General features: G+C 45.5%; 1 protein-coding gene across 1 annotated transcript in view; it reads right to left on the bottom strand.

The window, feature by feature from the left end:
- wdr95 (WD40 repeat domain 95) overlaps positions 1-13491 on the bottom strand; it is a 120118-nt gene extending 106627 nt beyond the window's left edge. Inside the window, exons 1-3 of the mRNA XM_048533637.2 lie at positions 13477-13491; positions 10224-10435; positions 1597-1876 (exon numbers count right to left, since the gene is read on the bottom strand). Of these exons, the coding sequence (XP_048389594.2) occupies positions 1597-1876; positions 10224-10435; positions 13477-13491 (507 nt within the window). The remainder of the gene's footprint in view (positions 1-1596; positions 1877-10223; positions 10436-13476) is intronic.
- Between the last annotated feature and the right edge of the window lie 1155 nt (positions 13492-14646).

Below are 14646 nucleotides of genomic sequence, written 5' to 3'. Positions count from 1 at the left end.
TTGCGGTTACCATTAACCAAAAACTCAACTGGACTCACCACATAAACACTGTGGCTACAAGAACAGGTCAGAGGCTAGGAATATTACAGTGAATAACTCGCATCCTGATTCCCCAAAGCCTTTCCATCACCTACAAGGCACAAGTCAGGAGTATGATGGAATACTCACCACTTGCCTGGATGAGTGCAGCCCCAAAAACACTCAAGAAGCCTGACACCATCCAGGATAAAGCAGATGCCTTGATTGGCATTACACCCACCAGCATCCACTTCCTCCACCACTAACACTCGGTGGTAGCACTGTGTGAACTATCTACAAGATGTACTGTAGAAATTCACCCGTGATTCTTAGAGAGCACCTTCCAAACCCATCTGGAAGGACAAGGACAGCAGATACGTGGGTACACCAGCACCTGTAAGCATGCCTCCAAGCCACTCACCATCCTGACTTGGAAATATATCGCCGTTCCTTCACTGTCACTGACTCAAAATGCTGAAATACCCTCCCTAAGGATACCATGGGTCAACCTACAGCAGATGGACTGCAGTGGCTCAAGAAGGCAGCTCACCACCACACTTTTTCCCAGAGTGGGGGACTCAATTACTAGGGGTCATGAGTTCAAAGTGAGAGGAGGAAAGTTTAAGGGAGATATGCGTGGAAAGATCTTTACACGGAGGGTGGTGGGTGCCTGGAGCGCGTTGCCAGCAGAGATGGTTGATGCAGACACGTTGGCGTCTTTTAAAATATATTTGGACAGGTACATGGATGGGCAGGGAGCAAATGGACACAGACCGTTAGAAAATAGATGACAGGTTAGACAGAGGATCTTGATCGGCGCAGGCTTGGAGGGCCGAAGGGCCTGTACCTGTGCTGTGGGTTTTTTTGTTCTTTGTTCTCAAAAGCAACCAGGGATGGGCGCTAAATCCTCACCAGCCAGTGATGTCCATGTCCCAAGAGTGAAATTGTTTTAAAATTGTAGATTCCGTACAAGGTATTTTAAGTTAAATTAGTTCATCAGTTAAAAAGGGAACTGATTAATTATCTTATTAAAACAAAATATAGTTAATTATCTTGATGTAATGTGTTTGTAAACTGCCAGGTGAACAGTGCATGGGCTACTGGCATAAATAGGTTAGAGACAGGACCACATTAAAACAGTGCAACAACCCTTTCATAATATTTCCAACTGTTGATGCTAGTTGTGGACCCAAAACCAACTCAGTCAAGTGAGTAACGCAATTGTTTTTAACAATCTGCCCAATCTGTTTCTGTTGGATAAATAGAGTTAAAAATTGGCCCCAGGGCTTTATTGCTCTTCATGGCTTAATATCAGACCACATGAAATGCAATCAATCATTGCACTGCACCAGCACAGAAAACAAGTCTAAAAAATCTAGACTAGTGGTTTCTATCAAGCAAAAGCAGTCTGAAATGAGAAAGACAGGAGGTGGGAAAGTTAGCTTGTAAAATTAAAATATTTTATAAATCAAACAATGCAACCCTGTCATACCTAGTGCTAAGTAATCATGTCACCAAACTATGCACATCACCAATTTAGTAACACTTCGTTAATTAATTCACTTTTCCTGCTTTTACCTTGCCCTTTCTCAAGCTTTTTAGTGTGTCCCCAAACTTTCGAATATTGTCGCTTGTTGCCACATTCTGGACAAGTCCCAAAGAGTGCCTTCTGTTATGCTGTTTAATTAGCTCCCACTCTAACCACTCTGGATGCTCCTCTTGTTCAGCCTGTGAACACCACCCAATGGGAGTCAGGCCCCGCCTGGTTCCTGGAATTGATGTCTTTGCAAGTGCTTGTGAAGATTTAATTCTGGGTATTGTAAGCTTGACTGTGTCAGATCTGATGTCATGAAAAATGCTGAAACACAATGAAAAATTAAATAAACAATAGCATCGTCTGAATTTGCGTTTTTCTTCACAGTAAATCATCTGGAGTGTATTTTGTTATGGACCAGACCAGACCCACTCAAAATATTCAGAAGATAGTCTAGTCCTTACCTTTTCTCTTATTTTAATGGAAAATATAAAGTATTACATTCCAGATGCAATTCAATTGGTCAAAATACCCGAGGTAAAGCAAAACACACTTTATTCATCTATTCTAGTTACAAATACACAAAAGAAAGAAGAAATTGGAATTAACTCCATTGGAAAACTGAACAGAATAATAGGTATTATAACAATTAATAATTAACTATTCCAATATAATAACATCCCATAACTACACCCTTGCAAATTCAGGAAATAGATTGTCTCATATGTAACTAGTGTAACATGCAGAGAAATCCCGACCTTTGGCTGTAACTGAAAGAGGGAAAAAACACTTCCATTTCTTCCAGATCCCAAAAGCAACTGCTGAAAGCTAAACTACAAACCCTGGTTCTCTGAGAACTTGACCACACTCATTCAGGCTGCTTCTATTGTTTCAACTTAAAAAAAAGGCCTCACAAGCTATTTACTTTTTTACAGACTGCTCGTAATCTTGCGTTCAATCTTACTTTCAAAATAAACATGACAAAATAACTTCTTAAAGCCATAGTCCTGTCATATCACTGGACAAGAAATTGCTTTTTTTTGCTTTGTTATTGTACTTTGCATGATTGATGGGTGGAGAGTTGTTAACTAAACTTTCTTGGCCAAGTTAAAATGTACACTTTAAAGTCCACACTGTGGGATATTAATGAGCTAACAGCAATAGTCATTCTGGTAATCAGGAATGAAATCCAATCATGAGCTATTTAAAATGTCAAGCTGGGAAGGCCAGGGTTGTTGTTGAAGAATGAAAGTCAAGTTTATCGAGGATGTGCTAGAAACTCTATTAGAAAAAGAAAGGGAGAATGGATGTGTATCCAAAGGCCCCACTCCAATACATCAACATTTCGTATTTGTCTCTATCTCCCACCCATGCTGATCTTTCTGTCCAGTATCAATTATCGACAGTAATCCAGTGAAGCCCAGCTCAAGGCTGAGAGTCAGCCTGGGAGAATCAATATCTGCTAATGGGTTGTTAGGGGTCACAGCCCTAGTGATGACAAGGCCTGGCATGTGGGGGTTGAGGTAAGGACATGAGAGGTGATGCTCAATGAAATAACTCCACAGAGTCTGGTCTCCTGTCACCGAGACCCCCCCCTTATTTACACATGGAGAGCCCTTGACAAAAATCCGGCTTCCTCAGAGCCAGCCCTCATTGTAAACAGAACCTCTGACACTCTTGTTTGTATCTGTCATCCAGGGCTCCCTGATTGGATGAAATTAACAGCTCTAGTCAGGGATCTCAAATTCTATGAGGTCCACATGGCTAACATTGTTACAATCGCTACACTCAGGTCCTAAAATTGTTGAACTCGATATTGAGTTCAGAAGGTGGCAGGGTTCCTAAGTGGAAAACGAGGTGCTTACCTTCTCCTGTCGGGGCATTGAATATGAAAGTCAGTAAGTCATTTTGAAGCTGTACAAAACTTAGGTAAAACCACATTTGGAGTACTGAGGGCAGTTCTGGTCACCACACTATAGGAAGGATGTGGAGGCTTTGAGAGGGTGTAAATGAGGTTTGCCAAGATGTTGAGATAACAAAATGTAGAGCTGGATGAACACAGCAGGCCAAGCAGCATCAGAGGAGCAGGAAGGCTGATGTTTCAGGCCTAGATCCTTCTTGGTCTAGGCCCGAAATGTCAGCCTTCCCGCTTCTCTAATGCTGCTTGGCCTGCTGTGTTCGTCCAGCTCTACATCTTGTTATCTCAGATTCTCCAGCATCTGCAGTTCCTACTATCTCTGACCAAGATGTTGCCTGGTTTGGAATGCATTAGCTATTATGAGAGGCTGGACATACTTGGATTGTTTTTGCTAGAGTAGCCTGAGGGGCAACCTGAGTGAAGTATGTAAAAGTATGTGAGGCATGGATAGGGTGGATAGTCAGGCTCTCTTTCCCAAGGAGGAAATGCCAAATACATGAGGCCATAGGTTTAAGGTTGAAGGGAAAAGTTTAAAGGAGATGTGTAAAGAAAATTTTTGCTTTTACACAGAAGGTAGTAGGTGTCTGCAATATCCTGCCCAGGGAGGTGATAGAATCAGACACAATAACAATATTTAAGAGGCATTTAGACAGACATAAGAACAGGCTGACAATAGAGAAATGCAGGCCATGTGCAAGCAGATGGGATTAGCTTGGAATGGTATCATGGTAGCCACAGATTAAAGGTGAGCCAGACGACCTGTTTTTGTGCTGTACTGTTCAATGTTCTATGTAAGTAAATAAAATAGAGACATAGGGCCAGGTGATGTGTTGTACCTGCATGGTGTGGGAGCTGGTAGACCCCACTGTGTTCAGAGTGACCACATCTGTAGCAAGTGTTGGTTGCTTGAGGAACTCCAGCTCAGAACTGATGTGCTGATGACTGAGCTTTGAAGACTATGACATATCAGGGTTGGGAAGAGTTACTGGATGCTGTGTTTCAGGAGGCAGTCACACCTCTTGGTTTAACTACATCACATATGGGGAGTGGTCATGGACAAGAAGGTGTGACTAAGAGCAAAGCAGGTAGCAGGATCCAGGAGGTGGTGCTGAAGGAGCCTCAGCCCCTGAGCTTGTCTAACAAGTTTGAGATTCTTGCTCTCTGTGTGGATGAGAGCAGGGGCTGTAAATAGGATGATTAAACTGACTATAGCACTGTGGTGCAGGGAATCATTCAAGAGCGGGGAGAGAAGAGAAATGTAATTGTAGGGGGTAATATGGTCAGGGGGAATAGACACTGTTCCCTATAACCAGGATCAGGAGTCACACAGAATGCGTTGTCTAAGTGGTGCCTCGACTCAGGATACTTCAATTGGCTGCACAGGAACTTGGAGTGGGAGGGGAAAGATCCAGTTTTCATGATCCACATGGGTACCAATGATATAGGTAGAAAAAGGTTCTGCTGGGGGAATATGAGCAGCTCTGGGCTAAATTAAAAATCAGAACCAAAAAGGAAATAATCTATGGGTTATCAGCTGGGATACAGTCTAACTGACATCGGGTCAAAGAGATTAAAGAGTTGAACACGTGATTGGTTTGGAAGAAATGAGATGAATTCATGAGACATCAGCACCAGTGCTAAGGAAGGGAAGAGCTGTCCCGATAGGGCAGGCTCCACCTGGATCATGCTGGTAACCGAGTCATGGTGAATCATGTAACTGGGGCTGTAGATAGGGCTTTAAACCAAAAATTAAGGGTTGTGTTCCATTGCACATAAAGTTATAAAATAAATGGTAAAGCAGAAGGTACAAATGCAGGTAATTGATGGGGTTAACTATTACGAGAAAGTAAAAGGAAGGGACAAAATGTGTAAATATCATGTTGTGTCAAGGAACCATGGAATTTCAGGCAAATTTGATAATAGAAGAAACGTAAAGGCTTTTTATCTTTATGCACAAAGCATTCGGAATAGGGTGGATGAACTAGTGTCACAAATCGAGGTAAATGAACGTGGGGAAACATGGTTATAAGGAAATGGAAACTGAGAACGGAACAGGAATATCTCTGATAATGGGAACTGCAGACGCTGGAGAATCCAAAATAACAAAGTGTGGAGCTGGATGAACACAGCAGGCCAAGCAGCATCTCAAGAGCACAAAAGCTGACGTTTCGGGCCTAGACCCTTCATCAGAGAGGGGGATGGGGTGAGGGTTCTGGAAAAAATAGGGAGCGAGGGGGAGGCGGACCAAAGATGGAGAGTAAAGAAGATAGGTGGAGAGGAGATTATAGGTGGGGAGGTAGGGAGGGGATAGGTCAGTCCAGGGAAGACGGACAGGTCAAGGAGGTGGGATGAGCTTAGTAGGTAGGAGATGGAGGTGCGGCTTGGGGTGGGAGGAAGGGATGGGTGAGAGGAAGAACAGGTTAGGGAGGCAGAGACAGGCTGAGCTGGTTTTGGGATGCAGTGGGTGGGGGGGAAGAGCTGGGCTGGTTGTGTGGTGCAGTGGGGGAAGGGGACGAACTGGGCTGGTTTTGGGATGCGGTGGGGGAAGGGGAGATTTTGAAGCTGGTGAAGTCCACATTGATACTATCGGGCTGCAGGGTTCCCAAGTGGAATATGAGTTGCTGTTCCTGCAACCTTCGGGTGGCATCATTGTGACACTACAGGAGGCCCATGATGGACATGTCATCTAAAGAATGGGAGGGGGAGTGGAAATGGTTCGCGACTGGGAGGTGCAGTTGTTTATTGCGAACCAAACGGAGGTGTTCTGCAAAGCGGTCCCCAAGCCTCCGCTTGGTTTCCCCAATGTAGAGGAAGCCACACCGGGTACAGTGGATACAGTATAGCACATTGGCAGATGTGCAGGTGAACCTCTGCTTAATATGCAAAGTCATCTTGGGGCCTGGGATGGGGTGAGGGAGGAGGTATGGGGGCAAGTGTAGCATTTTCTATGGTTGCAGGGGAAGGTGCCGGGTGTGGTGGGGTTGGAGGGCAGTGTGGAGCGAACAAGGGAGTCATGGAGAGAGTGGTCTCTCCGGAAAGCAGACACGGGTGGGGATGGAAAAATGTCTTGGGTGGTGGGGTCGGATTGTAGATGGCGGAAGTGTCGGAGGATGATGCGTTGCATCCGGAGGTTGGTGGGGTGGTGTGTGAGAACGAGGGGGATCCTCTTTGGGCAGTTGTGGCAGGGGCGGGGTGTGAGGGATGAATTGCGGGAAATGCGGGAGATGCGGTCAAGGGCGTTCTCGACCACTGTGGGGGGAAAGTTGCGGTCCTTGAAAAACGTGGACATCTGGAATGTGCGGGAGTGGAATGCCTCATCGTGGGAGCAGATGTGGCGGAGGCGGAGGAATGAGGAATAGGGGATGGAATTTTTGCAGGAGGGTGGGTGGGAGGAGGTGTATTCTAGGTAGCTGTGGGAGTCGGTGGGCTTGAAATGGACCTCAGTTACAAGCTGGTTGCCTGAGATGGAGACTGAGAGGTCCAAGAAGGTGAGAGATGTGTTGGAGATGGCCCAGGTGAACTTGAGGTTGGGGTGGAAGGTGTTGGTGAAGTGGATGAACTGTTCGAGCTCCTCTGGGGAGCAAGAGGCGGCGCCGATACAGTCATCAATGTAACGGAGGAAAAGGTGGGGTTTGGGGCCTGTGTAGGTGCGGAAGAGGGACTGTTCCACGTAACCTACAAAGAGGCAGGCATAGCTGGGGCCCATGCAGGTGCCCATGGCCACCCCCTTTGTCTGTCGGAAGTGGGAGGAATCGAAAGAGAAGTTGTTGAGGGTGAGGACGGGTTCGGCTAGGCGGCTGAGGGTGTCGGTGGAGGGGGACTGGTTGGGCCTCCAGGACAGGAAGGAGCGGAGGGCCTTGAGGCCATCTGCATGCAGAATACAGGTGTATAGGGACTGGACGTTCATGATGAAAATGAGGTGTTGGGTGCCAGGGAATTGGAAGTTCTGGACGAGGTCGAGGGTGTGGGTGGCGTCACGGACGTAGGTAGGGTGTTCCTGGACCAAAGGGGAGAAAAATCCATTTCCTACCTACTAACTTCATCCCACGTCCTTGACCTGTCCGTCTTCCCTGGACTGACCTATCCCTCCCTACCTCCCCACCTAAACTCTCCTCTCTACCTATCTTCTTTTCTCTCCATCTTCAGTCTGCCTCCCCCTCTCTCCCTATTCATTCCAGAACTCTCACCCCATCCCCCTCTCTGATGAAGGGTCTAGGCCTGAAACGTCAGCTTTTGTGCTCCTAAGATGCTGCTTGGCCTGCTGCGTTCATCCAGCTTCACGCTTTATTATCTTGGATTCTCCAGCATCTGCAGTTCCCACTATCACTAACAAAGTGTGAAGCTGGATGAACTCAGCAGGCCAAGCAGCATCTCAGGAGCACAAAAGCTGACGTTTTGGGCCTGGACCCTTCATCATATCTCTGATCTTTCGGAGAGACAGAAGGAATGGACATTGTGGTGGGGTAGCATTTTTATTAATAGATTTTATTAATAGGACAGTTGTGAGAGGTGATTTAGGATCGGATCTTGTACAGTCTCCAGCAACAGGAAGAAAACATTGGTAGGAATAGTGTACAGATCTTTAAACCGTAGCCACTGTGTGAGAAAGACTATAAATCAACAAATAACAGGACAATGTGAAAAAAAGAGATAATTGTGTGATTTTAATTGTCTTGTTGATTGGGTTAATCAAATTCAAAGGGGTAGCCATGACAATGAATTCACAGAGTGCATTAGCAATAGTTTCCCAGAGCAATGTGTCATGGAGCCAACCGGGGAGCCGGCTATCTTAGATATGGTAATGGATGATGAGGCAGGTTTTCTACGTTTCTATCTTTATTAAGACGCCTCAGAGTAAAAGATCTCTTGAGAAGTTTACAACATATATTGTTGAGTTGGAGAAAAGAAATGAATGTAGTGTAGCCAAATTTTTCAGACCACGCCACATTAAGTGCAAAGGCAACTTGCAAGAGGATGCTGGCAGTTTGTAGAGAGACATTGACAGGTTAAATCAGTGGGCAAAGAATAAGTAAATGGAATGTAAAGTGGAAAATGCAAAGTTGTTCTTTTTGGAAGGGAGAACATAGGAACAGAATATTACTGAAGTAGAGAAAAAGTACAGAAAGCTTAGCACAAAGGAACTTGTGGCTACTTGTGCCCAGAACACAGAAAGCTAACATACAGGACCAGCAGCTAAACAGAAAGGCTAATGGAATTTTTTTAAAAAGTGAAAGAACTGCAGATGCTGGAATCAGGAAATGAATAAAATGAATGGTGTGGAGTTGAAGTTACACAGAGAAATCAATCTGACTAGTTAGGATGCAAAATTACTGGTGTTATTCACTGAGCTGTAAGGATTCTTTACTGTACTGGTAATAGTTGGTAAGAAATGTATAGCAAAAAGCATTATTGAGGACAAAATAGAGCAGCACAAACCTTCCCCATGGGGCAAAGTTGTCTGTTGCCTTGCTACATCAAATTACGACCCATTGTATAAAAATTCATTTTGATGCATGTCCTTGCAGCTAACTGAAGGGAAATTAGCATGAATTTTCACCTGAATATATTTAAGGGCAACAAACTGCAGCCTTAGGATTATTAGGGCTGTGTTGGTAGCTTTTATGTTATGACCATTGTTTTACAGAAACATTTCACCAGGACTTTTTGCTTAATCATTCAGGGGATGACCGTAATGTTGATTGGACCAGCAATTATTGCCCATCCCCCATTGCCCTGGAGAAGGTGATGGTGAGCTGTCTCTGGAACCAATACAGTCCATGTGCTGCAGGTACACCCTCGTTGATTTTTTGGGATGGAGTTCCCAGATTTTACCCAGCGACACTGCAAGAACAGCGATTTATTTCCAACACAGGATGGTGAGAAGATGGGAGGTGAACTTGCAGTTGGTGGTGTTCTCATGTTTGTACACTCCTTGTCCTTCTCAATTGTAGTGGTCATGGGTTTGGAAAGTGCTATTGAAGGACCCTTGGTGAATTCCTTGAAGATAGTATACACTGTTGCTACTGTGTATTGGTGGTGGAATGATAGAATGTCTGTGGGTGTGGTGCTAATCAGGCAGGCTGCTTCATCTTGGATGGTGTCAAGCTTCTTGAATGTTAGAACCGCAATGGTCCAGGAAAAGTGGAGAGTATGCTATCACACTCCGGACTTGGGCCTAACAGATGCTGTACTCGCTTTGGGAGCAGATCAGGAGATGAATTACTCCTATGGGATGTCTAACATCTGATCTGCTCTGCATCGTATTTATCACGGTTGGTCCTACTCAGTTTCTCGTTGATAGACTGAACATTTGTTGCTGTTATAACCGCCACCCTCCAAACAGTTTCCTTAATTAAAAGCAAAGCAGTACAATATAAAGATGTGGCCGAAGACTCCTTAGCTGCGAGGCCTGTCGGACTGGTTTGTATTCACGGAGAGTGCTATATAATTTCAGCTCCTATTTACTGCAATTGACCCGAGTTTATTGTCTATCAGGGAGCAGCACTGCTCAGAGGCTATAGCCTAGTCTCTGGTGCCCTGACAACAGGGAATGGCATCTACAAAACACGGGGTAAGCCGTTGGTTATCATTCCAAATTCCCAAATCAATAATTGCCTCGTTATTTATATTCAGGGAAGCTTCCGTATTCCCACACTTTTACAGCCCGTGGGACTGCAGCTATCGTCTTCCATTACTGCAATATTATTAACAAATGCAAGTCAACGTCTTTGTGCGTGCTTATTAGGAAAGTACCTGCTTATGGCAGACGTTTCCAACTTCCCTGCGGCAGAATTTGGCCGCACTTTTTTCCCCAGGGGCATGCTTGCTTGTATCTGACTCTCAGCTATCCCTGGGCGATGGGCCACAGGTTCACTGAGGACAGCTCTGATGTCCCTTGTTCCAGCGAAGCCACTGCCGTCTCCTCGGCACAGTCGCTCCTCGTTGGTAACCTGACACTTTCTCACCTGTCAATGCATAGGACCAAGACAACTCTTAAAGGTACACGTCCCTGCCCACAACTCGGCAGAATGCTGTCCTCTGATCCAAATGATCGGAGGTAAAACAAGATATTTAGCAATTACACGATGAACATTTGGCACTACTGGTTGAGCAGGACGGTGTTACACACAATGCAGTGCCGATCAGGTGTATTTGCAATTACTTATTTATTTTAAAATCTGTCAAAAACACTTTGTGGCAACTACTGATGAATTACTGATTGAGATCTTCCAGTCTCATTACTGATGAATATGAGATATTTTGATCTGATTTGATTTGATTTATTATTGTCACATGGACCTAGATACAATGAAAAGTTTTGTTTTGCACTCAGTACAGGCAGATAGTACCATACAAAGATTATGGGGTGATACAGCGGAGTGAGAATACAAAGTAATGGGGAAGAAGCTGTTCTTGAACTTGTTTGTATGTGTGTTTAAGCTTTTGTACCTTCTGCCAGACTGAAGGGATTGGAAGAGATCACAGCTGGGATGGGAGGGGTGTTTGATGATGTCGGCTGCCTTTCCACAGCTTCAAGAAGTGTAGTTGGAGTCAATGGATGGAAGGTTGGCTTCTGTGATGGACTTTGCTTTGTTTACTGCTATTGCAGAAGTGGGAGGGTGCGGAGACAACGTTGTGAGTAGAGTCTGTGTTTCTGTGGGAGTGGGATGTGTGGGAATGGAGAGGATGAGCACAGGTCAAGGAGTCAGGCAGGATGTAGTGAGCGGAGGTCAGGGTTCAGGGCTGTGTGTAGTGAGCAGGAGTCAGGGGTCAAGGTTGGGTTGGGTATGGTGAGCAGGAGTCGGTCAAGGTTGGGTTGGGTGTGGTGAACAAAAGTCAAGATATCAGGGTTATTTGTGGTTAGCAGGGATCAGGGATTAGGGCTGGGTGTAGTGAACAGGAGTCGGGAGTTGGGGCTGGCTCTCGTGATCAGGGGTCAGGGCTGGATTCCTGAATGAAGAGGGATTCCAATCCTTCAATGTCCAGATTGTTGTGATCACAGCCAACAATTCCTATTCATTATCCAGGGAACTGTCACCATTCACACCTTCCACACAACTCCCTGGTTCATCCAAGGATTGCCCCCCAAATCATTTCTAGGGTTGGCTTTGGACAAGAAATGGTACCAACAGAAGGTACGGCTAGTGACCTTGGGCTGATGCTTGACAATGCTATAATGCTGCCCATGCATCCAGTACAGTAATCGTTAAAGGACCAATGGTCTTCTGAAGCCATGCTTCCACTATCAGGAACATCCAGTATTCACTGGACAGGGTCTCCCAAGTAGTGATTGTTTGCCATATTCTACACAACCTAGCTCAATGACACATTAAACTTAAAGAGATGGGGAGATGGACCAGCCAGCTGTATCCTCAAATTAGAAAGAAGGAGTCTATGATGAAAATCAGAGATAATGGGAACTGCAGATGCTGGAGAATCCAAGACAACAAAATGTGAGGCTGGATGAACACAGCAGGCCAAGCAGCATCTCAGGAGCACAAAAGCTGACGTTTCGGGCCTAGACCCTTCATCAGAGAGGGGGATGGGGAGAGGGAACTGGAATAAATAGGGAGAGAGGGGGAGGCGGACCGAAGATGGAGAGTAAAGAAGATAGGTGGGGAGAGTATAGGTGGGGAGGTAGGGAGGGGATAGGTCAGTCCGGGGAAGACGGACAGGTCAAGGAGGTGGGATGAGGTTAGTAGGTAGATGGGGGTGTGGCTTGGGGTGGGAGGAAGGGATGGGTGAGAGGAAGAACAGGTTAGGGAGGCGGAGACAGGTTGGACTGGTTTTGGGATGCAGTGGGTGGAGGGGAAGAGCTGGGCTGGTTGTGTGGTGCAGTGGGGGGAGGGGACGAACTGGGCTGGTTTAGGGATGCAGTTGGGGAAGGTGAGATTTTGAAACTGGTGAAGCCTACATTGATACTATCGGGCTGCAGGGTTCCCAAGCGGAATATGAGTTGCTGTTCCTGCAACCTTCGGGTGGCATCATTGTGGCACTGCAGGAGGCCCATGATGGAAATGTCATCTAAAGAATGGGAAGGTGAGTGGAAATGGTTTGCGACTGGGAGGTGCAGTAGTTGCAGCCGCAAACCATTTCCACTCCCCCTCCCATTCTTTAGATGACATGTCCATCATGGGCCTCCTGCAGTGCCACAATGATGCCACCCGAAGGTTGCAGGAACAGCAACTCATATTCCGCCTGGGAACCCTGCAGCCTAATGGTATCAATGTGATACCTCACCAGTTTCAAAATCTCCCCTTCCCCAACTGCATCCCTAAACCAGCCCAGTTCGTCCCCTCCCCCCACTGCACCACACAACCAGCCCAGCTCTTCCCCCCCCCGACCCACTGCATCCCAAAACCAGTCCAACCTGTCTCTGCCTCCCTAACCGGTTCTTCCTCTCACCCATCCCTTCCTTCCACCCCAAGCCGCACCCCCATCTACCTACTAACCTCATCCCACCCCCTTGACCTGTCCGTCTTCCCTGGACTGACCTATCCCCTCCCTACCTCCCCACCTACACTCTCTACACCTATCTTCTTTACTCTCCATCTTCGGTCCGCCTCCCCCTCTCTCCCTATTTATTCCAGTTCCCTCTCCCCATCCCCCTCTCTGATGAAGGGTCTAGGCCCGAAACGTCAGCTTTTGTGCTCCTGAGATGCTGCTTGGCCTGCTGTGTTCATCCAGCCTCACATTTTATTATCTTGGATTCTCCAGCATCTGCAGTTCCCATTATCTCAGTATTTTGAGGCAGACAGGTCCAAGGATAACCTAATAACAACTACATTTCATAACTTATGAATGAATATAGCATGAATATTGTTGACCATTGTGGCCTTTTTGTGATGCTTAAGTTTTACTGCTGTCAAGGGAGTGCTTGTTTTATGAAGGTGAGATTTTTATATTCGTCAGTATGTTGTATGTTCTCTGTTTCTTTTGAATGGATAAAGCGTTAACGGGATTAAACAAAGTCAACAAGGGTTTGTGAAAAGGAAGTCATGCTTACGTAATCTTCTATCATTTTTTGGGGAATGTAATTAACGGAATAGGTATAGGCCAGTGGATTGGTGTATTTGGATTTCAAAAGGCTAGTACGCAACATTAAAGCACACAGGATTGGAGACAATGTGAAATCAGACACAGTAGACAGTCTGGAAGCAGAAAGTGGAAGTAAATGTGTCTTTTTCCAGACAACAGCTGTTCACTGCATAGATCAGTGCTTGGATTGCAGCTGTTCAGAATACACATAAACTATTTGGATGAGGAAATCAGTTGCAATATTTCTCAGTTTGCTGATGTCACAAAACTAGATGGGAATGGGATTGTGAGTTGTGAGGAGAATGCAAGGAGGCTTCAGGGTGATCCAGATAAAGTTCAGTGTGTGAACAAACACATGGTAGGTGCAGTATAATTTGGTTAAATATGATGTTATGCAGTTTGGTGTGCAAAGCAGAAAGGCAGAGTATTACTTAAATGGTGTTACATTGAGAAATGTGGATGTGCAAAGGAATTCAATATGAATCTGGAAATATAATTTGAATGATGACCATGAAACTTTTGTCAATGGCTTGAAGAACCCATTTAGTTAACTGAAGTAGTGAAAAGGAAATCAGTCATTCTTACTGGTCTGGTTTATGTGTGACTCCAAACCCTCAGCCGTGTGGTTGACTCATAAGTGCCCTCGGGGCAATTAGAGATGAGCAAAAATGCTGGTCAAGGCATACCCCACGAATGAATTTTAAAAAAAAGTTAAACCATTTGGGTGTCCTTGTATTCAATCAATGAAAACAGACGCGCAGTTGCAGCAAGTAATTAGGAAACAAATTATATATTGGCCTTCATTTTAACAGGATTCAAGTTCAGAAGTAGGGATATCTTACAGGACCTTGGTAAGACCATAGCTAGAGTGTTGTGTGCAGTTTCGGTCTCTATACCCAAGGGAGAATGTACTTGCTGTACAGGGAGCACAGAAGAGCTTCACTGTCATGTTCATATGAGGAGAAGTTACGTCAACACAACCTGTATTCACTAGAGTTTAGAAAGATGACAGGACATTTATTGAAATGCATAAAATTCTAACAGGACAAGGCAGACAATATGCAGGGAGGATTTTTCCCCTAGTTGGGGAGACTTGAACCAGGAGCCCATGTCTCAGGATATGTATCAGGCCATTTAG

Source organism: Stegostoma tigrinum, chromosome 6, assembly GCF_030684315.1.
Source record: "Stegostoma tigrinum isolate sSteTig4 chromosome 6, sSteTig4.hap1, whole genome shotgun sequence".
NCBI classification, from domain to species: Eukaryota; Metazoa; Chordata; class Chondrichthyes; order Orectolobiformes; family Stegostomatidae; genus Stegostoma; species Stegostoma tigrinum.
The sequence above is the reverse complement of the archived record's forward strand: the minus strand, read 5'-3'. Positions and strand labels throughout refer to the sequence as shown.